Source organism: Megalops cyprinoides, chromosome 12, assembly GCF_013368585.1.
Source record: "Megalops cyprinoides isolate fMegCyp1 chromosome 12, fMegCyp1.pri, whole genome shotgun sequence".
In the NCBI taxonomy this organism is placed as follows: Eukaryota; Metazoa; Chordata; class Actinopteri; order Elopiformes; family Megalopidae; genus Megalops; species Megalops cyprinoides.
The window spans coordinates 6,925,902-6,951,118 of record NC_050594.1 but is presented as its reverse complement, the minus strand read 5'-3'; the positions used below and the strand labels follow the sequence as shown (position 1 = coordinate 6,951,118).

Sequence of the window (25,217 nt, the reverse complement as noted above, 5' to 3'; positions counted from 1 at the left end):
CTGCACCAGGGGGCCCAGGGATGGAGGCATGGGGGCCGGTTCTGGGGAGTCCTCCTTCTGCCCCGCTGGGCCCCGGTCGCTCCTCCTGGATGGGGGCAGCTGTTGCCGGGGCTACGCTGTCCTTCCGGGCTGGGATGGCTGAGGGGGCAGAGAGTAAGGGGAAGCAGGGGACAATTCTGTAAGCACAACTTAAGAACAGACAATGCCTTTGTTTCGCATTTGAATATAAACTGTAACAGGGTTGGGCAACCCTGGTCCTGTGGTGCCAGAGACGTTTCTGGTTTTTGTTCAGTCCAAGATCTTAATCAAGTAATTCTGGTAATTATTCTGCTAAATCAATACAGCTGCCCATCACAAGCCATCCATGTCACCATTCTGACTGAATCAGCTGCATTCATTTAGCACTGTAACTGAAACCAGCTACGCAGTTAAGAGCTTGGCTGGAACAAAAACCAGACACGTCTCTAGCACCAGGACCTGGGCTGCCCACCCCTGCCTGAATAATCGCCTGCTACTGGGCAGGCTATATTGATCTCTATTACCAAAGCTGATGTTAAAGGCATGGACAAATTTGAGATCTGCTGTGAATCAGCATCAATGATGCTCCCTTGAACAATAACCCCATCTGGTGAGGGACTGTGGAGCTACCTGGAAAGGAGAAGCATATGACGTACGCTAACGCAGTATCACACTGAGAGCCGCCTTGGAGCTTGAGTGCCACAGCAACCAAGGCACCGCTTCCAACAGGACGGCTGGCTGAGGCAGGCTGTGTCCCACATTACATTTACATTTATTCATGTGGCAGGCACTTTTATCCAAAGCGACTTACAAGCGAGGACATCACAAGCAAAAAAAAACCCATAAGGAGTCAACAATATTAGAAGCACTGCATGACCTGGTTTCAATGGTTGGCCAGACAAGGTACAAGGTAGCTGGTAGAGCTAACGACAGTGTTAAACCATTAGATTATTATTATTTTTTTAGTGGGAAATGGTTTTGAGTTTTATCAAGGACCGGCTAATGATGTAAGAGCACTTGTGTTAACTTTACTGTGATCCCTGCTGTTGTCTGGGACTGTGTGTGTGTGTGTGTGTGGGAGGGGGGTGTTACCTGGGGGAGGAAGGTAACCGTGGAAGAGCACACTGCCGCATGACGACCGTTCCAGTTCCTCACAAAGCAGCAACCGCCGAACTGACCGAGGCGACCGTGGCACACAACGAAAAAGGAAGGAAAAGACTTAATGAACTCACACAGCGGTGACTCAGCGAGAGCCCAATAAATCCATCTGACTGCCAGTCCTTTCATTACAGCTCTAATCCACTTTCAACAGCAGCCTTCTATCAGCATATCATTATCACAGAATACGCAGGACTGAGCTGATGGGCCATTGAACCCACCTGGCTTCTGTTGTTCATTTTTTTGTTGTAGGTTACATTAATGAATCAATCGCACTCCTTCAAGAGAAGGCGTGATCCACCCCCCAAAGCCATACCTAAAGGCGTTATCCCGTAAAACTCGGCTTCATGTCGCAGAATGTTGATGTTCACCCCCCTGCAAAGAATAGCAGCATCTCTCTCAGTTTCTTTGATTTCAGAAAACCTTGTTTAATAGTTTCCCTAGCCCCAGCTGTAACGCATTTGAAAGGGATCTTCAAATCGCATACCGTAGGTCTAGTTCTTTGGTTCGGAGGAAATTCAAAATCGGTGCGAATGCAGTCGGGTCCCTGTCAATGAATATCTGTGAAACAGAGAAATCGATTAAAATGTAGCACACACGCACGCATGCACGCACACACGCACACACACACACACCACAAACTGATTGCAAGTTAAAATTTTATAATGAAAGAAACCTCCTAGCACTTTGTACACTGACTGTAGTGTATAACTGAACTTGAACTGAGATCCAAAATGCTGTCACAATCAATTCCCTGCAGTGTGGATGTGAAGGCGGGAAATGAAGGTAGTGGTACTCACAGCTCCAGTTTCGTCCCGCAGTGTTGATATCCTGCCACTCAGCAAACTGAAAAACAGCACAGCAGCCTGTGAGAACACACGCTGTCCACTGCGACTAATCCGTACTCAGTTTCTCTTTTTACCCGAAATGCACAGGGGCACTTTAGCCAACTTGTCACTTTAGCTAGCTATCATTATATTTATTTTCAGGCATGCTGAAGTACCACTTTAACTGACAGTAATTTTGGAAATATCTGTGGCTGGTGGTTATTGATGGCAAACGTGAAGCACTGTGTGCATAAACGCCTTTAATTGACGATGCTCAAACTCACTGGTAACTCACTGCAACAGTGGCACAGGACCTTTCCATGAGGAAAGATGTAAGAACCCGCACTTACCACTTTCAACCACAAGAGGTACTCACACTTCACTGGAAGAATTCAGTTGTAAATTCTAAATTCTAAATCTGAGCTGCATTAAAACAATTCCGTGTTTGCATCAAGCCGTACTTTCTCCCTTGGAACCTGTACAGACTAAGGCGAAACCAAATACATTTTCTCAAGGCTCTGACTGATATAAACTGGACTAATGGCAGAGAAAAGACTTTTAAAGCATCCTTTTGTTTGTGCACTGTCATGTTCTGCACACCCTGTAGTTAAACCCTTGCCAAAGAGGCTAAATAAATCTACTGTCAAATAGTTGGCTTGCTTGTCAGCTGAGAGAATTTAGCAAAGGTAGGGGAAAAACACTGGTCCTTGGCAGTGATCAAGATCACTTGGCAATCGAAGTGTTGTTCCTGTATGCAGCATTTTTCCCCCCAATGTGGTACATTTTGCTTCTGTAATTTCAAAATTATATGTAATGTAGATTCTCTTGATTTTTTCAAATGATGCAACTGAACTGTTTACTACAATGGGTGAATTTCCCTATTGATTTTTGTCACAAATGCAGAAATCACAAGTCAAATTAAAACACATTTAGCTAGTCAGCTACACAGTTAAATATGTAAGTTAATATTAGATTAGGTTGTTGAAGGCAATTCATAATGTAATTAAGTTTGGTTTTTTTTGTAATTTCTTTGAAGCAATGTTTCTGTTACCGAGAGCTGAAGCAACACAAAAAGTCACTTCAATGCATTCAAATAATTCTAATAATGCATTCCAATTTCCATAAGTCGAAACCTCCCAATAATTACTGTTCACATGATACACTGAGTTACAAAACTGCAGAACGAACAAGTTAAAAAGGAGAAGTAGGAGGATGTCATAAGATTTGTGATGATTTTAACTGAAATTAAGTAATAAAAACAAAACAAAATGACTAAAAAAGACATTGTACCTTGAGAAGAAAGAGTCTGGAATCCACATCAGAGTCTGTCTAGAGGTGCTGAACCTGGAAGGGACAGGTACCCATGAGTTACCTCACTTCTCGCGCTTGGAAACTGTGTGCTGTAATGACTGCATACTCTCATACCACTTCTTTAAGTACTTTATAACATGTCATCACCTCATCTGCATCTTTTGTGAAACCTCCTGAGTGATGACTCCAGGTGGTAAGAAAGGAAGAATCCTGACTAAACAGACTTCAGAATGAGGGGGCGGGCAGACTGACAGGGTCATGTTGGGACACTGGTACTTTGGTGTCAGCTCTACACTCTACACACACTAGGGCCATCTGTGCTTGTGTCAGACAATCAACAGCACCTGTGGCTTCTAGGTAGCTCAGTGGTTAAGGCGCTCGCCTTGAGCACAGGCTGATATGTATATCTTGGGTTTGATCTCAACCCTGACACCAGGTGGTGATGACCTGGAGCCCACAGAGACGGAATTAATCGGCTCTGTTCCATCAGGGATGGGGTGGGAATTCCAGCAGGGGTTGCTCATCTCACTGCACTCAGGCACGCTGCGATTCGTCAGGTGCCTGCGAGTTGCTCAGATGATGTTAGGGGAGTGGCGCTTATTCTCCAATGAGCGCCTACTATGCTGTTGTGCGCTGTGTGACTTTCTGTGTGAAAGATAGCCATTGGCCGCAGCAGTGAGATGAGCCTACGATGATGATACAATTTCCAATTTCAAAAATATGGTTGTAAAACAGGGAAACTGCATAAAATAATAATGACAATAAAAACAGCACTTCTCAGAGCGCAGTGTCCCCAGAGGTTTCGTCTCACCGACCTCAAGTGCAACATACTGCTCTTAAAGCAATTCTGACAGCATCCGATTTTCCAAATCAATGGAAGTACTCAATCAGTCAGTCAATCAATTAAATTTCCGATAGCCAATACTGCCGTGGTGACAAGGTTATTGGGTGATAGAGGTAATGATTAAACAACTTATTTCATTCATATGTTCATAACAGCCACAATCTGTGGGTACAGTGTAAACACAGAGGCATATGCGACTTTAAAAACAGTCAACTGATAAGTCTGCTAGGGGTAAAACAATACCCAGTTTCCTATTCCTTCTGAGCAGAGGTCATTGCTTTTGGTGTTGAGTAGTGTCTGAAATGTACACAGGTTTAGGGAAGTAATTAATGTAATTATTAAAACAGTCACGCAGAGATATGTAATGCAATACAGTTAACTATAAATTATGGAAGAAATTTGCTGTATCTTGTTCCACCATAATTTAGCTTTTGTAAGTTCTGCAGAACTAGTGGAACTCGATACGTTTTCATACAGAGGCAATGGGGGGGGGGGGGGGGGTCATTAAAATTCAAGCTTTAATCTGCACGCCTCGTTATCCATTCTGGATGGGGAATAGTGAGACTAATGATGGACGTTTTATCAAGCTACAAAATCAACGACCAGACTATTTGGTTCCTGCTGGCATTGTTTACTCACTCCATGACACATTAAAAATAGCAAGCAGAGTATTAGTAGATCAGATATTGTGTAAGTGCTTCCAATTTACAGTTTTTATTATGACATTGAATTGCAGCACCACGCTGTTGCGAAACATACTTCTGCATGTGTTAAAATCGACAGCTGCAAGCCGTGACATTGATAGGCATAAAAATTTCTATCAGCTGTTATAATATATAGGCTACATAATCTTAACTCTCGATTCTCCAGGTATCCATGTTTAATACGATAAAGAGTGCAATGACCGTGTCTGGAGCATTTTGTTGGGACTTGATCTTGGGACGCCATGACGTGACCGTGATTCTAAGTATTTCAACTAGAGCCATCATTCTGACACGAAATGTGCAAGCACTTTGATACTGTATTGACCAAAACCAATCCAAAGTCATAAATTAGTGATGCCCTTTCCAACGTCATTTAATTAATTCATTATGCTGGCTTTGCATCTTATCAGAATCTTTTAAAACATCATGCAAATCTTAAGCTATACTACAACAGGGTGTCCTTTATTACCTTATATGACTGATATTAATCAATGTCGAGAAACGATGTGTTGCCAAGGTCGATCAAAAAACACTATATGGATAACATACGTACATTTAGTCTCTTTTCGGCCGCAAATGAGAAAGAAACCACAACAAGCTACCTGGTGGCGTCGCATTTTCAATAACAGAAATTCCTAGCAAAAGCAGTAGTATAAAGATCATAAATTGCAGTCTAAAAATACAAACAATATGTAATGTGCAACCTTTTAAGTGCGTTCAAAAAGCTACATGTGTACATCACGCCTCATTAAGGCTAGCCTGTGTGGTGTTCGTGGATTGGTCCAAACACAATTTAACCAAAGATTGTGCGAAGCTTTTTTGGTGAACATTCAGAACAAAATGTACTTTGGCGTTATCAGTTGTAGTAAACGGATAACCAGCAAAATAACTAACTTGTAGGCAATACTTAGAACCTGTACCAGAGTATTTTTGATTTGTAAGGATAATTTGACCGTTTACAATGGTGAAACTATTTTTTTCCGAAATCGACTTGGGAAAAATATAGGCTATTGTGTATATATAGCGATCAAGAAGATAAACATTTAACTCTGCCGAAAGACATCCTCGTCATCCATTATGTGGCCACATAGCTTGTTTGACAACGTCTACTGATCAACTATAAAGATAGCCTATTATAATAATTAGCAAGGCATCAACCGAAGAAAATGTCACACACGCGCTTAAGAAAAATCAATCACAAGAACGTTATATTTAACAATTATTTCATACCATACGCGCAAAGGACGCAAAATTCAAGAAAACAATACGTGTGAAATCAAAATACAACACCATCAAACACTGAAGAAAGTAGCTAGCTAGCGGACTACGACAGCGATTCATTACGCAACAGCAATAGAAGTTAAATAGCTTCAACTGAAACGGCTGATAAGTCGTTCCGAGTTTCTTACTAGCTTCACAAATAAACCCCCGAATTCACGACTTTTTAAAGTAGGCAAGACAAGGCATCAGGCCAACTTCTAAAGTGAATATAAACATGCTGCTTTTTAATTTTCAAACGCTACACTCGTCATCTCCAGCAAGCGAAGGTCCAGTTTGTTGTATTCACACTGGGGCCTGTGACGATCTACGGAGTAGCATTTTTGCCCGCTGCCCCGCTACGTTATTCTGCCTTCACCCCGTGTGGACGGACTATAAAATACATATCTATGTTATACAAGTACACAGAAAATACGTGCATCACTTACCTCGTACCACCGACATTTAGTTGGATAATTTCACCCGTTCCCGTTGTTATATTGTTGCAATTCCCGGCCATCTTCTCCCCCCGCCCCGAAGGCGCCCACACCAGCGCGCAGCAAGCCCAGGATGTCAAATTTAAACACTTTTTTCAATCTCCAGTTCTTAAAAAAACTCCAGTTATTCTCCCCGAAACTCGCACCTTCCCCTCTTGCCGAACTCCCACCAGAGAGACAACACGCTAACTCGCCAGACTGACTAGGATTTTACATTCTTGTTGATCGAGGGGGACGCGTCTGACCCGGAGTGTCTGACTCGCTCATGTTAACAGGCACAAAATATTCTCTGTGTTGTGCTGAACTGTGTGCTCAGTAACACGGACTCGGGTCTCGCAAAGTGGGTTTGCTTTGTCATATGTGCGCAGCAGCGCAGCCTTACTCCGCTGCTGTAAGCAACTGTGCACACATACGCTGGGGTCCTGTCGACTGAACCAGCTGCCGCTCCCACTACGTCATTCCCCCGACTCTCATAGCTGCAACTTCGCCGAGAGAGGGTTGTAAAAGCTTATAGCTCACTGTCCTGTGTACTATGCCGTGACGTAGAGCAGGCCAGTGGCCTATGCGGAAGTGACGACTGCATGCGGGAGGAGTACTGTCCTGCACTGTCCTGCAAAGGGGAGCGACTAACGGGACAACTGGGATGGCGTCACGTGACCCAACGAAGACCCGAAGTTCTCAGAAGTGTATGATGTCACACACAGAAAGCTGAAGCACAGGCCCATTCGTGGCCCAGAGCGAACCTACTTTAGGCAGAGTTCCTATAACAGTTTACAAGTGTAGATATTATAATATACAAATATGAGTGTGTAAATGTAAAAATCACGTGTTACCGTTATTTTGAACCTACCTATCACGAGAATTGAGATATATCCACGTATTCCATTTGAAGCTAATTTCACCTGAAGAGTATCGGAGAAATCGATGCATACTAAATTTTACATTAATTTCAGAAGTGAACTAGTCATAAATTTGTCCCAGCTGTTCAAATGTTCTTTCTAGTTTAGCCTGGTACATCAATCAAGATTGCTTTAATTAAGAAATATTTTCCAAAATCAACTATGGTTGCAAGCCAGCTTTGTCAATGATAATATGAATAATATGATTGTTGTAGCACTGTTGTAAATCACTATTTGCCATTGGATAACTAATATTTCATTTAATATGAAGTAGTGCAAAATTAAATGCAAGTGTTTATGATTTTATATTAATGTGATTTTGTTGGTGTACTTTAACTCAGCTACAAATACTAAATAAATGTAAAAGTTATTGAATAAACAGCAAATAATTAATTCCAAAGAGACAGAGAGATCCATCTGCACATATTAACATCTTGATCAAATTTTTGCTGCTGATAAGAATGTAGCTCTAGATGATTTCCTGTGTTTTCATCAGCCGAGGAACTAGAAAATACTCCCTACCTTCAGATGACGCTACAGAAAACAATGTTTCCTTTTTTGGCTTTTTCTCCCTTTTTATGCACACACACTCCAATTTTGGAGTCACAAGTTACACACACTAGGCTGAGCTTCATCGAAGCACCCATTGCACGTGCTTAAGAGTGCACGTGTAACCCCCCGATACACACATGCATTTGAATACAGTGTACAGCTACTTTCCATGCATTCCTGGTCCTGCCCTACACAAGGAAGCAGACACTAAACGCAGGATAGTCTTCCTGATGTCAGCCGAGTGACTCGTGGGCACCTGAGAGGACAATGGGTGCGTAAGAGTGGTGAGAGGAGGGCACCCTGCACGCAAACTCGCTCACAGGAACAATACCAATTTGTTCCGCGGCTGTGGGCTCCTGGTCATTGTCCCTTACCTGCAGTTGCTTTTGATAATCCGTCACCTGTTCGAGCGAGCTCTTGATGCCTGCTTGTGTAGCAGCACACATGTCGAGGCTCTCAAAGGTGCTTTAAGTTTATCCCGTAAGTCCTGTAATTTCACTTCTCCAATCTGTTATGTATGCATACCTGTTTGTAACATGCTTAGCATGGTTCCTTATTATGTCTTTGCATCACTGCCCACCAAACCCTGTTGTTTCGTAATGTGCTTGTTATCATGCGTATCTGTCATGCCATGTGTAATTGGTATTCTGTTTAATAATTTAACAGGTGCTGTGGCTCAGGTACACCAAATGCTCTCCATTGTGCTGTAGCACCTCCATTTGCTGGCAAATACCGAGAGACCACAGCAGTGGTCGGGACATATTCAGGGCACTGCATCAAGGTCCGCAATATCACTTTTTCCTCTAATTTGAATCATTTAAAAAAAATGCTTCAGTGACTTCATCTTGGGATCCCTGAGCCTAAGCAATGGTGAAATTTGGGTCATGTTGGATGGAATCCTTTTGTTAGGCTCTATTTACGGTGGAAAGGAAAGGGTATTGTGCCAGAACATTTTGGCTGTGATGAGCTACTGAAATTGCAGCATTGCGATATTTCAAAAGCTGGCCGACAAAGGCACCATTTTCCTACTCCACAGTATTCCAACTGTACATATGATTCAAGGCTAGTAAGACGATGCAACACGCTTGGAACTTTCAAAACATCAAACCAGATAGAGCTCGGTGTTCATGACCAGCCGCAGTGCAGTCTGGCAATCCAACAGTAGATTTACAAACACACCCACTGTCCCAAAGCAGAGTGTAGATTCTTGCCAGTTTCCTTAGAATGTCCATAAAACCAAAACCGTTTGTTTGGTTTTGACTACATCTGGTAGGACTGTGGAGGATTATGTGGATAAAGTGTCTCACTATTAAACAGCATGAAGCAGAGCTGTGGATCTGCTCATTCATCTCATATTTAAAGGAACATTTTTGTAAAATAGAGTCCATCTTAATGGATTTTTCCTCTGCCATACTGGACTTGTGCCATTTTCCAGAAACACTTAAAGGACATCTCCTCCTTGATGACTTAGCAAATCTACATGCAGAACTGTGCCTGTGTCTCTACGTGCCTTGCAAAAGAGAGACGACAGTATAATGCTGCTCCTGTCAACATGTACGCCTGTAGGAGGGAACCTGTGAAACTCATACATAAACACGAGTGTAGTTATGTGTTTACACGCACATGTGGCGGGTGGGGGGTATGTTATAAATATATACTTAAATTGTCCCAAATCTAAGAAAAAAAGACTTGTTTCTCTCTATTTCAACGAACAGTCAGACATTTCCATATGATGCATACCTACAAAAGATTACACCTCTCAGTTGTCTTCACTGTGTTCCATGATATATGTAGTAGCAGCGTAGCATAGTGGTGAGGAGCGGCACTTGTAACTGAAAGACTTCTGGTTCAATTCCCCACTGGGGCACTGCTGTTGTACCCTTAGGCAAGGTACTTAACTTAGAATTGCCCCAGTAAATGTCCAGCTGTAAAAATGGATAACATGTAAAATTATCTACGCAAGTCACTCTGGATGAGAGTGTCTGCTTAAAGGCGATAATTTTATGCAATGGTATGGTCCTGTTAAAACCAGTTCCACAGTTCTAAAACTTGTCATCGGCGGCCCTCCACATAAAGCCTGGATGTGTGAGTGTTTTATGCAGTATGACACAAACCCGCAGACAGCATGTTTGTGCTGATCCGTCCCACACTGCATCCCTGCTGTGGCTATCACACAAAGCAATCAGCAGATAGCGGAAAGAGAATGTAGAACACTTTATTCTTCTGCAGGCCCGAACACGCCATGCACGGATGCCCGATATTCATTTTTTCCCCTTCAGAGAAGCACATGGTGCCCGCTGCTTGCCTTTTTTAACCTGCCACGCGTCGGTTGTATGCTCTTGTGAGACGCGCTGTGTCTGTGAATGAGACGCGGTGGGGTGAGGTTTGGTCCGGCACCCGTTGTACGCAGTTCTAGCACAGCACACATCATTGTGTTACAACCCAGAGGTCCATAATCCTGATTGGTTGCACTATCAACAGCAGGGCTGGCCTAGGGGTGGTTGGATACACTCAGATTCAGCCTATAGCTAATTTTTTCCCCCCACAGTTCAAGTCCCACAATGCACCACAGCAGTGCAAGATGGGCACGCCCTCACTGATGTCACAGAGGGACTTTTGTGTATGATGCCATTCCCTTAATTCGTTTTCAGCACAGGAGATATGCTGTGTTATTGTGGCACCGGTTTGGTCTGCCCCTTCACTGAAGGTCATTTTCTGCAGGTCAGGTCTTAGCTCCTTATGATGTCATAATGAGGTCTGTTCACTCCACACTCATAGCTGCTATTCCTCAAGTAGTGCTAGTATCATACTTCTGGTGGTCCCACTTTAAACAGTGTTTGACTTAGACCGGCCTGCCACACTGTTGATGGAGCGGCATCAGATCATCCCACACAGTTAATGGAAGGCATCTCTTTATGGATGACTGTCACAGGCGTTCTTTCAGGCGGCCATAAATCAAGCTTCTTTGCAGAATACACGTTCCAGTCCATGTTTAGAGGTGCTTTTTTCACATTGTATATAATAAGAAGACACAACACTGCAGTCTGTCTTAGGAAACCGAACTACTGTAAATTAATACAGATGCCCTTATTTTAACCATATGAAACGGAAAACCACATATCCTTCTTCCTGGCATAAAACAGGATCCGTTGCAATGAGCAGAGAGAAAATAACGGCAGAAAAGATGATGGCGACAGAAGTTTCTTGGCGAGACGTCTGCGCTGAATCTGGTGTCCGATGAAGAAATAACAGAATGAGAAGATATGATAAGGGAGAGTGCAGTGGTGAGGGCCAGGAGGTGGTCAGAGTAGCAATGGGAGGGTGAAGCTCTATCTGTTATCAGCCAAATCAACTGGGCAGCAGTGTAACATTGCGATAAGGAAAAGGGCTCATAACCAAAAGGTTGCTGGTGCTACTGCCATACCCTTGGGCAAGGTACTTAACCCACAATTACCACAGTAAATATCCAGCTGTATATACAGATAACACGTAGAAATTGTAACCTATGTAATTCGCCCTGGATAAGAGTGTTCGCTGAATGACAATGTAATTTAATGTGAAGGTCAATCATTGATGTCAACCAATTATATTGTTTTGCTGTGGAATGCCAAGCCTTTTGATTCGTTCATATGAGCCAGTGATTGTCAGCACGTGGTAGTGACACCCATTAGGGGATTCATGAAGCCTCACTCTCCCATCGCTAGTTCAGTGGTTGAGTGCTTCAGTGAGAGTCAGGCAGACCCCTGGCTGGGATTAACAGACTTAAAATTTTGAACTCAAAGGTTTAACATGATTCAACATAGCTTAAGTCAGCGTTAGTGAAAAAAAAAACATGCTGATACTTAAGCAGAATTCCACACAGCTTAAGTGAATGCTGTTAAAATGGCATGGTATATTTAACCAGAATTAAACAGAGATGAAGTGCTTATTAGTAAACAACACTCAAAAAAAAGTGACCGGATAAGAGTTAGATGAGAAATAGCAGAGGTCTAAGATGAAGGTGCGGATGGAAAGCAGACTTATGACTTCCGAAGGCCAAAAACTGCATCAAGGCTGAAATTCCACCTCAGGCCTATGACTGAAAATACACTGAACTGCATCCTTTTTTTTACGTATTGCACTAGAAATCCCTGACAAGCCTAAAACAAACAAAATAAAAACCTAATGAAAGAAGTCTTCACATTGGCTGGCAGCCTGGTGCAGCAAGGCAATCCGCTGGTGTGATTCCCTACAACAAGGCAACCCACTGGTGTGATTCCCTACAACAAGGCAACCCGGTGGTGTGATTCCCTACAACAAGGCAACCCGGTGGTGTGGTCCCTCTACGGTGGTGTGGTCCCTTATATCTGCAGCACCAGGCCAGCGGCCGAGATGTTGTCCCCTCCCCCCGCGGTCTGGTACACGTCGGTGCACACCAGCACGGGTGCCACGCACACCTGGTAGTCGTCTTCATCCCAGCAGGCAACGGGCCGGGTCTCGCGCAGCGGGATCCGGCGGCTTCCCTCCCGCCGGCTCACTGAGAATGACTCGTCCATAATCAGCTTGGCCTTGCCGGGGTCGATGTCCGACGAGCCGCACACGTGGCGGTTGGCGGTGAGCGACGCCTTGGCGACGGCCGACACGGTGTTCTTCCAGCGCGAGCCGCGGCCCACCATCATGGCCTGGAAGGCCAGCGTGTGGACGTGCAGGCGGGTGAGCCTGCGCCCGTCGCCGCCCCCCCACCGCAGGTTGACCAGGCGGTAGAGCTCCCTCATCTGGTCAAGGACGGTGGCCACGCGGGGGTAGGGGTCGGAGAGGACGGTGACGCTGCTGCCACGGAGAAGGCTGAGCAGGTTGGGCAGCTCCTGCTCATTCATGCCCAGCGAGTCGGCGTGCGGCAGCACCAGCTCCAGCAGCTCGCCCAGCAGGGCCTCGTCCACAAAGCTTGCCATCTCGAAGTGCACCCCTGTCGCCGGGGACGCTAAGGAGAGCACCCCCGCCAGGCGGCCCAACAGGGCCCGGCGCTCACCTGGGAGACGGTGGAGAGAGAGAGAGAGAGAAAGAGAGAGAGGGAGAGAGAGGGAGAGAGACAGCGAGAGAGAGAGAGAGAGAGAGAGACAGAGAGAGAGAAAGAGAGAGAGGGAGGAAGGGAGGGAGAGAGAGGGAGGGAGAGGGTGAGAGAGAGAGAGAGAGAGCGAGGGAGTGAGAGAGAAAGAGGGAGGGGGAGAGGGGGAGCGAGAGAGAAAGACTGAGTCAATCACGAGGGTACAGACATGGCTGGACAGAAATAGGGCTAAGCTATTGCACACATGAAGTATGTGGGAACCCATGAAAACACTCTCATCCCGTGCTTCAAAACTCTGCTCTCGGGAAGTGATTCAAGGTGTGGCTTTTGTCCAGCTCTCTTGATGGTTTACTGACAGGTGATTTTAGAGTGAACATTCTTGACAGTGTTCTGCCATAGTTAGCTTTCTAACCTGGCTAAATGTCAAAGAGCTGCACTGGAGTGGACAGGAAGTTCATGGACAGTTCATTATCTTCCAGGCTGATGCAACCTATGGTTACGAGCAGGCCCACATCTATAATGCATCTGAATGTCACACAAGGAGGCTATGCAGAAACGCACGTCTGACAACCAGCGTGTGCAGGGACGTGTGTGTGTGTGTGTGTGTGTGTGTGTGTGTGTGTGTGTGTCAGAGAGAGAGAGAGAGAGAGAGGGAGGAAACAAACGGGTGGGAGATCCAGCATCAAAAAACCCCAGAATAGGGATCTCCAAACTGGCCAAGGGGACAAAGATAGAGCCTGTGGGCAGAGCTGACCTCCCCTGACCCCCTCTCTTCCCCTCCAGAGGCAGCCCGCCAGCGGCTAAGCAAACAAACCATGCTGCCACGCTGGGCCTCCCCGCCCAGAGGCTACCAGAGCCGCGCTAATCTCCCACTGCTTACAGAGCTGTAGGGGCAGGGCTCATTCACTCACTCATTAAAGCTCTGCCAGCTACTCCCTCGAGTTACAGCTACGGATCAACCGTGCGCTGGCCCGACAGCACGGGCAAATGAACTCACAATAACCCCTGAGAGGGGACGTGTGATGGCAGTTTTTAACAGTGACTCAAAAGAAATTCTGAGACTTGATTCTGGGACAAAGATAAGCAGGGGGGAAGAGATATAAGTTTTACTGACGATGACGATGATGATGATAATTGGACAAAGATGTCTGTAAAAGGTTTCTGCTTATTTTCACAGGTGGGCCACTGCCAGGCTCAGCGCCAGGAGAAAATACAGAGGGGTGCAACTGCAATACACTTTGTGCACAAAAAGTTATAAAAGCACTGTAGACATTGGGATATAAAAAGACAACTGGGGGTGCACTGAGGTCCATTTGGAGGAGCAATGCACCCCTAAGCACCCCCATAGCGCCAGGCCTGGCCAAGAAACTCTTGGCGTAGTGCACTTGGGTACAACACTTAACCCAAGCCATCTAAGTAAATACCCAGCTGGACAAATGGGTCACATGTAAAAACCACAAGTCAGTCTGGATAGGAGTGCTACTCAAAAATAAGGAAATGTAATGGAACATGGGAATGCTCTTCGAACGCAGAGTTTCATCACCTTGATTGAAGGGGAAGCTGTCCATCATCTGAAGCCCGCCCACCACCAGCAGGTCAGGTTGGAACTCCTGCAGCTTCCTCTCGAAGTCCTCCATGGACGCCAGGTATGGGTTGTGTTCGTCGCTGTGGATGATGTATCTGGGGGAACACCAGAGTTATTCTTTACCTTACTGCTTTCATTAATATCTCAGTGAGGTGAGAGGATTTTGGGTAGAATCAGCAGAGGAGAAGACAGATGTGGCTATAAGCAGAATCACATGGAAGGCATGTATTCATGTATTCTGTATTAGCCGAATTTGTGAACGTCCCACAAGCACACATTTTTGAGGAAACATGTAGGGGCATTTTAGGAATGTATGTGTATGTTTTGGAATATACTACATATATACTTTATATATACATACAGATAAACATATTTTGGTTTATGTGTGAGTGTGTTTTCTTAGGAAAGTGCATGTCTGTTTTTGAGAGTATGTTTTTGGTGCACATATGTTTGTTACTTGGAAATTTTGAGAAAGTGTATGTGTGTTTTTGGAATGTATATGTGTGATTCTTGGATATATGTGTGTGCGTATGTGTTTGTTGAAATTGATGTGTATTGATGTTTTTGGAAATGTGCCTGCATTTTTGGGAATATGAATATTTTTGGAAAGTATAGGGGTGTTTTTTTGCATATGTGTATGTGCGTTTCAGGTTTATGTGGGTTTTTGGGGAAGGCGTATGCACATTTTTGGAATGTGTGTATGCGTATTTCAGAATATGCATGCACTTCTGAGAAAGTGTTTTTTGGAATGTGTAAGTATGTTTTTTGGAAAGTGTTATTGAAATGTGTACCTATTTTTTTGGGAGTGTGTGTGTGTGTTCTTTTGGGAATTTGTAAGTGCGTGTTTTAGCTCATGGGGAGCAGTAGAGGACCTGTAAAGCATGCAGAGCTTCAGATCTGTGGGAAAGGAGAAGAGATCCATGGGAGAGTTACACCCACCTGTTGGCCCTTCGTGAGGTATACTGCCCCCAGGTGGCCCCTGCAGGGTACTCCAGGATCAGGTGGATATCCGGCTCCTCCACTGCCTTACCTGCCACTGGAGGGAGGAAAGAAAAGAGAGAGAGGGAAGAGTTTCAGGAGATTCAAGTCCTCCTTGAATAGTGACCTAGTAGCCTATGTGAGATCTAATAACACTCACTAACTTAATTCAGCATTGTGGTTTCAATAAATTTTTACTTGGAGAGACCATCAGGTTGTTAAATTTCTACAGGGCACCAACAGACTAAATTAATGGTCCTAACTATGCATACTGTGCTCTTTGTTGGGCACACCACGGTAGTTGTTGCCAGTTTGCCCTGTTTGTTTGTGATCTACATACTTGTCATTTGTTTTGGTGGTTGTGCTTTAAAATCAAAACATTCCAATCTTAATTCAAGTTATACTGAAGAACTTTTTAATAAAAGTTTGACAGTAATCAGTGTTGAGTACTGTTGTGAGGTTTACACTGCCTGGATTAAATTGATGTTTTTAGGACTTTTCAGCTTTATTGCCCAGTTTAAAACATTTGTTAGAAAAGTAATCAAAAAGTAATCAAATATAATAAGTTACATTACTTTGATGAAGTAACTAAAATAGTTATATTACTTATTACATTTTTAACAGGATAAATAGTAATCTGTATCCTATTACATTTCAAAAGTAACCTTCCCAACACTGGTCATGGATGTGTGTAAAATGCTGACCTATGACTGCCTGTGACCTCTAGTGCTAATTTTAAACCATCTACTGTTGCTGCTCTAACTTAAAACATTCAAAAAGAAAAGTGTCATTTCTTTCAGCCATAATCAAAACGTGTCAACTGAAATATGGCTTTGGGGGTTTTCCAGGGAATGTCACTGCGGTTATTCTGGCCTCTCAGCCTGAATCGGCTCACCGGTGATTCGGTGTGAGAGGACTTCAGTCAGCTCAGGGCTGAAGCTTCCCCCCAGGAGCACGTCGCACCCCTCCACGGCCATTCGGCTTGCCATGACGGGGGCGTTGCCCCCCACCGACCAGCGGTTGTCCAGCAGCTCCCGGGAGGCCTCCACCAGCTGAGTGAAGAGGGTGCGGTTCTTCACAAACCTCCTGAGGGAAGGAGAGAGAGAGCGCGAGAAAGAGAGAGAGAGAGAGAGAGAGAGAGCAAGAGGGGGAGAGAGTGGGACAAAGTGAGAGAGAAAGAGAGAGAGAAATAGCAAGAGGGGGAAGGAGAGACAGAGAGAGAGGGAGACGGAAGAGAGGAAGAGTCAGGAAAAGGGTCACACAAAGTTCAGATGCTATCTTTTGGGTCAGAGATGTAATGAGGCTGAAAACAAGCCCAGGACCTCATTGCTGTTACACTTGATGCCTCTAACTGACGCCATCTGAAAAAAAAAATGCAGCTGAACAACTTCATTTTTCAGTCTTCGTTTTTTTTTTAACAGCTGGTTCTGTTTCAAAGAGGATTCCCAAATGCAAAGCTGGTAAAGCAGGGGTGCAGACACTAAAATGGAGGAGCAGGTGCTACAGCACAGATCAATGTGCAGTCATACATGATATCCCAAAAGCACACTCAAAGGGGGCTGGAACAAGCACTACAGTGCTGCTCTGTGACCACTCCCTCGCCTTCCTTCCCTCCCTCACACTAAGCACCAGCTACACCCGCACCCAGCCCATGGCTACCCAGGGGTCACCACTAAAACAATGTAGCCTACATTACTGATCCACCCTGCATCATTGTAAAGACAGACCGGTCTAATGCTGCATAACAACCTCACAACCCTCCATTGGCAAGTGCCGGATGTGTTACCACACTGCTGGGGAAGTCAGTTTTGACTACTACAACTTGCAATCCTATTGTGGGAAAATTAATCATGGCACATTTCTTACATGTCTAACAAACCAATGGGTGGATTTCACTGAGTTTAGAAAAAAACTATATCGTTGCATTCCATTATAGCCAATGAAGTCTCCCACTAACACCAAGTGATTTTTTCAGCTTCCCGTTCTATCATTCCAAGCCTGGTTTGAAATGGGCGTTCCTCCTCTTTTTAGGGTCTGAGTTTTTCACGACTGATTCCAAGCCCGCTAACCCTGGATCATGGTGGGTTGAGCTCAGGGTTTTCAGTGCGAGTTCCCATCACGCATCACTTCACCTGTGTGGGAAATGCCCGGTCGGCTTAAACGGTTCAACAGCTGGAAGTAACCTGCCGTGATAACAAGTGTCTGAGAACAGAACTCCGGTCACAGCGGAACACGTTCCCTGCTGGATCCAAATCAGGGTCCAGGAGTGAGCCTTTTATAACACTAACAAAGACCATCCTTACAGGAAAATTGAAATAGCTATTTTTTCATTTTTCGTTAGTTCTTCTTTAGCTCAGAATTTGTGTGCGATTACAACCACAGATTTCACTCCACAAGCCATCAACAAAGAGTGCACTGACTTTAGTGGTGAGGCTGCGTGTCAGTCGGTCTCCTGGAAATGTAACTGTGCAACAACCAGTCTGACATCTCCCTCAGCAGGGCTCATACCCAGACAACGCCAAAATGTTCCCTTTGAGGAGGGAAGAGAGGGAAGCACAAGGGCTCAATTGTAGACCATAAACCACTCCTGTGTTTTTTTTTTTGGGTCGAACCCTCTGCTACCATCCCCCTGTGATAAAGCCTTTCCACATTACCGCTAATATCTGCACGCCTTTCAAAGTGAGTGAGCAGAACGGATGGCCTTAAGGTGCTTTTAAAGCATTGTCAGACTTAACAAAGAAGCCCACAGAGGTTGGTTTCACGATGATCAGCAAATGGCAGGAACTAGCTAGCAGGGACTGAGCTTCGGACAGCTTGAAAATGCACAATAGATATTCGCAGCCACACAAATGCCCTTTCAATAAGCAAGATCAGGCCTCTGAGTCTTACAACCGAACAGAAACTGTGGTTCCTGTTCAGGACTAAGAAACCAGTTGCACTGAGCTTGTAGGTGTACCTGAACCACAATGCAGTTTCATTTGCCCCAACCTTCCATCCCCCCGTTTGACTCACTAACCATGATACGACGCTAATTTCACAAACAGTGTGGGGAACACCACAACCACGTCTTTAATGTTCTTTGGTGTATTTGTGAGTCGGTAAATGTGAGTTTACCAGCCAAACATATATATGTTACGTTGTTCTGGTAGCTGTGGAAACTCAGAGAATTAAAAAGAGCACAGGGCAGCACAGGACAGTGAGTTTAAGGAGGCCATGTTTATTGCCCTGATGAGTCCTGAAGGCCAGAACACTTGCTTATATACGCTAAGCTAAATAAGAGGCTGGAATTGAAGTCTTTGTGGCTATTGAGGATCGTCCACCTAACACACAATTGAGCTGTAATTTTCTGTGTACAACTGGGCTGCTCCAGCACTTTATTTGAATTCAAGGTGAAAAAACATCCAAATGCTGTACAAAATAAAAATGTGTTCAGCTTTGCATCTGGAGTGCAAGGGACTAAAAAGCACAAATTAGCTAAACGCTTTTGTTACATTACATAAAAGCAGTTGTTTGTGCAGTTGTTTAGCAGACACTCTTATCCAGAGCAACCTACAATCTGTTATTCATTTATACAGCTGGATATTTTACTGACGCAGCTTAGGTTAAGTACCTTGCCCAAGGGCACAACAGCTGTGGCCCACCAGGGAACCGAACCGGAAGCCTTTGGGTTATGAGCCTTGTTACTCTGCCACTACATCATACTGCTGGCCCTCGTGCCAAGGTCTGGGGCTGCAGTCAAGCTTTGTTCTGCTGGCTGCATTAATGGATCCAAAGGCTGTTTTCAAGGAAACCAATGGATCTCTTCTGTGAGATAGTGGCAGTGTAGCATAGTGGGTAAGGAGCAGGGCCTGTAACCAAAAGGTTTCTGGTTTGATTCCCTGCTGGGGCACTGCTGCCGTACCCTTGGGCAAGGTACTTAACCCAGAAGCGCCTCAGTAAATATCCAGCTGTATAAGTCATTACAAACTGTAACCTGGGCAGGTTGCTCCGGATTAGAGTGTGTGCTAAATGACAATAATGTAATGTGATGTACTTCTGATGTACCTATGAGCGATGTGTGTCATGCTTTGGTGGCTCATTAGTGAGGTGAATTTGGTTTTGCTGGCTTATTGAAATCAGAGAGTTTCCATTATATTTTAAATACACCAGAGCAGTTGTCTGGCCACGACTCCGTTGAAAGTTCAACCAATTGTGCACCCCATCTCCCCCAACCCCCCCAACCCTACTTCAGCGCCCGCCTGCCCTCTCCTGGCCCAGTGTACTCACTCTGATGCGGCGCCTGGGGGGAAGAAGTAGGCGAAGCTCTCGGCCAGCTGCTGGGCGTTCTGGATGTAGTCGTGGTGATGCGGCTGGGCACTGGGCTGCAGGCCGATCTTGTTCAGCAGAGCCACTCCGTCCACGATGATGTCCACGCACCCCCCGAATCCTGCGAAGCAACACGCCATCAGTGCCCGCTCCTGAACTCCCACGATTAAAAGACTGGAACTCAACACGCCATCAGATAATTGGGTCATTCACCTACTGCTTTTTCCTGAATATGCTGTTGCATTCCACCAAGCGTAACAATGACTGATATTATTCATACCATATACATATGTACACTATGGTAGATTTGGGCAAACATATATACCATAAGCTTGAGGAAATTCACTGTCTTTAATTTAATTACAGTAGGTAATGGTGTCAATTTTATAATAATGTGTGCTTCTCTAATGTTTCTGCCAAGTGGTAAGTGCTACTAACATATAACGTGGACCATTTGTCTAGTACATTGGTATCTTGTCTTTTCTCTTGTTCTTTGGACCCCAAAGATATCGTCTTATGGACTTTGGATACCATGCTCTACATGCTTCCTCATGCTCTACTTTGTTACTTCTAGAGTGTCATGCTACAGTTTTATTCTGCTTTGAATTCATGCTTTGTACTTGGTCTTGTCAGTGTCGGACCTCATGTCATTAGGTTTCAATAGAACAGCCCACTCATATTTTTGGAGGGAAAACAGGTGGACAGAGTTGACCGCATGGTCTTCGCCCAGTCCTACTCTATAATTGTCATATCATCACCTCTGAGTGGAACCAAGAGATGACTGAGAAGAAGATGACCTTCCCAAGGGGGGCAGTCACCACTGGATACCGTGATAACCATCCTGTAATGTTAATGTCTGCAGTTAAGTCACTTGTTAATTACTAATTAATAACCTCTTTGGGTTGATGTGGAATCTTAAGGAGTGTGACCTCACCAGGTCAGACATCAGAGTGTCAGACACGTGGCAGGACTGTTTCCACACTCAAGAGTATAGGCGAAAGCTGGACTTAGGTAACTGTTTATCAATGGTTAATGATAAACTGAAAGAAAGAACAGTGTGTGAGTGAGGTGGGTGACCAAATCTCTGTTCAACACAATCCAGAGACTGTGAATAAGGCTGCAAGGTGTTGTCAATCTTACAGCCCTCCAAGCTTTAAATTATAATAAGAATGAGTTCAATTACTAAAATGAAATGCTGCATTAGTCCATATGAATTTGAGAGCCTATTACGGACCCTGGGCGAATGATTTGAATGACATTAAATTCACACTTCAAGAGAAATTTAAGCATGTTGATATATATTGTGTTTGCCATAAGCAGTGCGACCATCAAAGCATCTCAGTAAACATGATATGCACATAAAAGGCCACCTGCTGTATTATGGACCCACCATTTATTAACAGGCAGTTCAAGTATTAATGCGACAGAAAGGAATGGGAGATTTCCTGATTGGACATCTTATAATGGTAAAACAGTATACCATAGAAAACGTTGTCACATTCATGGGTGATACATAAAAGCCATGGGTAGATCCCCTGGTCTGTTTGTGTTATTGCCATATTTTCTCCATCTTTTCAAGCCTGACCCGTCTCTTCGACGCTCAGGTGACATCCAGGTGTGAAACCAAATGGAGTGATTTCGGATGCATTTGTAGAATGAGGGAGATTATTCAAAGTGCCATTTTTGTTAGTAATCCTGACGTCTGAAGTCGCTTAATGTTACTGCTACCCAAAATCGCTAAGAGAAAGATAAAGAGAGAAAGGTAAAGAATTTACCTTTTTTGAAATGTTATCACACATGGTCTGGCATATGTGGCAAAAAAAAAAAAAAAAACATTAATGTGGTTGAAAGCTGTTTGTCATAATTAGGTACTTGTCTCTCCTTGAAATTTTGCAAATGATTCCACCATTATCTGTATCTGTAAATTGGTTGGGTCACATGGTAAAGTGGCCATATTCTGCAAGGTATACGGTGTATTTAAATGCCAGAAAGCCATTTCTTTTGATCTCGCACTCACATGACACTCAAACCTTGCAAATGCAGTAAGTTCTTAAAATGGGATCTACAGTGCACTTGCACTTGCATGCGTGCTTAATAAACAAAAGCTTCCTAAATGTTCAGCCTTCATCTCTTAATAATGATATTCACATATAATAAGATATATTCGTGGATATCTTGCCCTCACGGTTACGATCTACAACGGCCGTAGCTGTAATAGCCATTTAGGTGTTTTTGTTTTTACCTTGCCAAGTTACAGTATAAAGTGATTACACGCAGAAACCAGCTAAATAACGAACAATATGAATCACTATCGTTTCTTTCCATGTTTGGAAAGAAAAAAAAACGGTCGGCTATTTTGTTTAAGAATCCCACGTCACACAGCAACTACAAAGATATATGTTTATGCAAACTTAGCATCCACTGCGTAAAAAAAGGTGATCAATTAGCCAAGTTGCAAGTAAGCGACGCACCGACTTCGGAGAATCTCTTGCACTCAAAGCAGAGCAGACTTCTTAGACTAAGTCTCGTAAACACCCATCCCAAAAGTTGCAGTAATTTCACTTGTATTTCCCAAAACGATACAAATGCAAGCCTGCAGACAACGTGCACGACTGAAATCATTCAGAACTATTTAAGGAATGTCTTACCTACGGCCACCCTGGGTCTGGAAAAACTGTTCATGCCCACTTTGCGTTCAGCTTTCAGCAGGGAGGACAACACAGTATCAAGCCTTTGGTCCAACAGTGCGTCTTGAACCGGGGATCGGTACCAGTACGCCAACAAAACGACTGCTAGAGACGCGACTGCCCCATACTTCATTCGGGAAGGCATGCTTCCCCCCTCGATCGCCATGGCGAGCTATGGCAAAGCCGCTCAGGTTGTCCGCTGCCTCCCGCAATGATGTCGCTGGGACATAAGGGCGAGACAAAGCGTAAGCAAATGAACTTGCTGAGCGAACGAATGAACTGAAGCGGGGGGAACGACAACAAAGCGGAAGTAAGTAGACTCTATAGAACGCCCCGCACTGGAAACCACCACTGTGAATAGCCAGCCGCCAGCTAAAGAACCAGTTAGTAGAAAATACTCATTGGTGTTTAAGGTGGCGACTAGCGATCTACAAAAGCGCGACGTGACATACAACTAGATACAGTCTTCTGGTATTGGTGATCATCTATTGCACAATTCAGTGTTTGATTCCACGTATCTTGGGACTCTGTGACGGATGTTGTAAAATATTAATTTGGTGTTTTTTTGTTTGTTAAAACCCCTTATTTGAAGCTCTTTTGTTAATTTCTTATGGATCTAAAGATAACGAGTTAACGAGGTAGAGAATTAATTTCTTAGAAACAACGCTATAACTAGTACACTTGGTCTAGTTATGTTTAAACACGGTTTACAGACGTCTTTAAGACACTTTCGTATAAACTTTGATTTCCATATTTAATAGAGAACGTTCGAATTCAAAACGTAACCTAAAACGAACCGCGAAAAGAATGTATGACATCAGTCAAGAGTTCTTGATTCTCCTGTTGAGTATCAGCGCCCTCTGTGGCGAGCTTCACGAACAAGTAACTGAATTTACCAGATCAGTGTTCAATCCTGAGTGTAACGGAATATGTACACCATAACAACAAAGACGCCATCGTAAATTACTCAATTTTAAAGCAATTGACAAAATTTGCCGGATTATTTAAGGATATGTCAGTCCGTTTCCTCTCTGGAAGTCAAGGAAAGTCGAAATAGTCTGTGAAAGGCTGTGCCATACTTGTGTTGCGACCGCTCACCGCGAATAAACTTTTGAAAATAAAACTTGGCATAATTTTTTGCTTTAGCGCAAAAGCCATAGTTGCGATGTGATGCGAGAATTCGCTGTCATCTAAAAACTGATACAGAAACAATAGCGAATCCAGTGAAATTTACCTGATGGATCCACTACCTAAATTAGGTTTTTCAGGTGTGCTGCTGTGCTATTTAAAGAATTGTAGAAATGTGTTTATTCTACTTTTTGTTCAATTGTGCGGTTAAAATTTATGACATACATGGCTAGTCTACCTGATTAGTAGCTGTGCTAATTGTCTGGCTTAGCTGAACAATTACCTTCTCAGTGTTATTTCTTCTGACTGTTAATCTGTTCACACCAACTAAAGCTACATGCAAAAGGGCTATTTCCAATCAGGTAGGATACAAAGCATAAGATGTGTGATCGTTTTTGTACAGATTTATATGGTGCACTGAATTCTAGCACTTCAGGAAGTGACATCACCAGGACTGAAGCAGTATTTCCGTGAACGTGCCTGAGAAATGGGTGAGGTAGACTAAAGGCAGGCAGGAAGCATCTCCACAGCCAGTTAATCTTGGCTGAACTTTTGTTGGCCAACTAGATGCAGTAATAGATGGGCTTGAAGCCCAGGCAAAAACAGATGTTGGTGCATTTAATTTGTGAGAATAACTATAGCCAGAAAGTCAATCACTGTCAATTCCTTGCTAAGTGGCAAGGCTTTGTTCAGGATCCACGGATGGATCAAACTACAAAATGCTTCACCAGCATTCCTTGCTCCTGGCTGTGCTGAGGAGCTCCTACTTGCATGTTGTGTGAAAATCTTTTTAGTTTTGAAATGTCATGTTCCAGTACTGACTTTCTTGGAGATTGCGTAGACATGTGATCCCTGCCCTAGGGTTTCCCTTCCAAACCACTCACCGAATGCTGTAGTTTTCTTGTCCTCTTCTTGTACGGTCCCAGTCTTCAGCATCATCATAGAGGACGCAGCTGTGGGAACTGGTAGGTTCATCTTCCAGCGATTCGTTTCAGTCCATCATCCACCCCCTACCTGATATTACTGGCTCACTGTAACCATGGAGCATGCTGCAAATTTATTGCTTTCTTCACCCCCTTTTATCCCTGATGGCAACGCATGTTACACAAGCCTCTAAAACTTCGGACAATGTTGATTTAATTTAGGATTACATTTATAGGTTGCCGATTTCAGGAAATTGCAAGGTGCAAAAGCATTTATTTTTTGAAAATCCCAGCAATTGCTTGTGAACTGCATGGCTGCTCTGTGATGCTCCTTGTACACATACCAAGAATTGCTGATTGGGTTTGTGCATTTTTTTTTCCTGCCAAGTCATTGTTTCTTGCCCGTGTTTCCTAGTTGAAGGCGCACAGAAATCTTGAAAGGGCCAAGGGTTTCACATTCCCCCTCAACCCGAGTCCGCAGTTACCCAACTGCATTCATT

General features: G+C 44.1%; 2 protein-coding genes across 2 annotated transcripts in view; both read right to left on the bottom strand.

Moving 5' to 3' along the window:
- Window positions 1-7,093, bottom strand: part of kctd3 (potassium channel tetramerization domain containing 3) — a 15,826-nt gene extending 8,733 nt beyond the window's left edge. Inside the window, exons 1-7 of the mRNA XM_036542007.1 lie at window positions 6,569-7,093; window positions 3,294-3,347; window positions 1,977-2,022; window positions 1,664-1,737; window positions 1,493-1,551; window positions 1,111-1,191; window positions 1-138 (exon numbers count right to left, since the gene is read on the bottom strand). The exon at window positions 1-138 is cut by the window's left edge and continues 18 nt beyond it. Coding sequence (XP_036397900.1) covers window positions 1-138; window positions 1,111-1,191; window positions 1,493-1,551; window positions 1,664-1,737; window positions 1,977-2,022; window positions 3,294-3,347; window positions 6,569-6,639 — 523 coding nt within the window. The 5' untranslated portion in view covers window positions 6,640-7,093. The remainder of the gene's footprint in view (window positions 139-1,110; window positions 1,192-1,492; window positions 1,552-1,663; window positions 1,738-1,976; window positions 2,023-3,293; window positions 3,348-6,568) is intronic.
- Window positions 7,094-11,565: 4,472 nt separating this feature from the next.
- LOC118787132 (ADP-dependent glucokinase-like) lies at window positions 11,566-23,132 on the bottom strand. The gene is made up of 6 exons (XM_036542579.1): window positions 22,628-23,132; window positions 19,941-20,100; window positions 16,570-16,760; window positions 15,636-15,732; window positions 14,655-14,791; window positions 11,566-13,075 (listed from the first exon to the last, which is right to left on the bottom strand). Exons 1-6 carry the CDS (start codon window positions 22,830-22,832, stop codon window positions 12,408-12,410), a joined length of 1,458 nt encoding a protein of 485 aa, XP_036398472.1. The 5' UTR covers window positions 22,833-23,132; the 3' UTR covers window positions 11,566-12,407.
- Window positions 23,133-25,217: the final 2,085 nt, after the last annotated feature.

Coding starts and splice junctions, on each gene's coding strand:
- LOC118787132 (XM_036542579.1), bottom strand. CDS start 22,832: ATGGCGATCGAGGGGGGAAGCATGCCTTCCCGAATGAAGTATGGGGCA. Junction 20,101..22,627: donor CAGACCCAGGGTGGCCGTAG/GTAAGACATTCC, acceptor GTTGCTTCGCAG/GATTCGGGGGGTGCGTGGAC. Junction 14,792..15,635: donor ACCTCACGAAGGGCCAACAG/GTGGGTGTAACT, acceptor GTGTTCCCCCAG/ATACATCATCCACAGCGACG.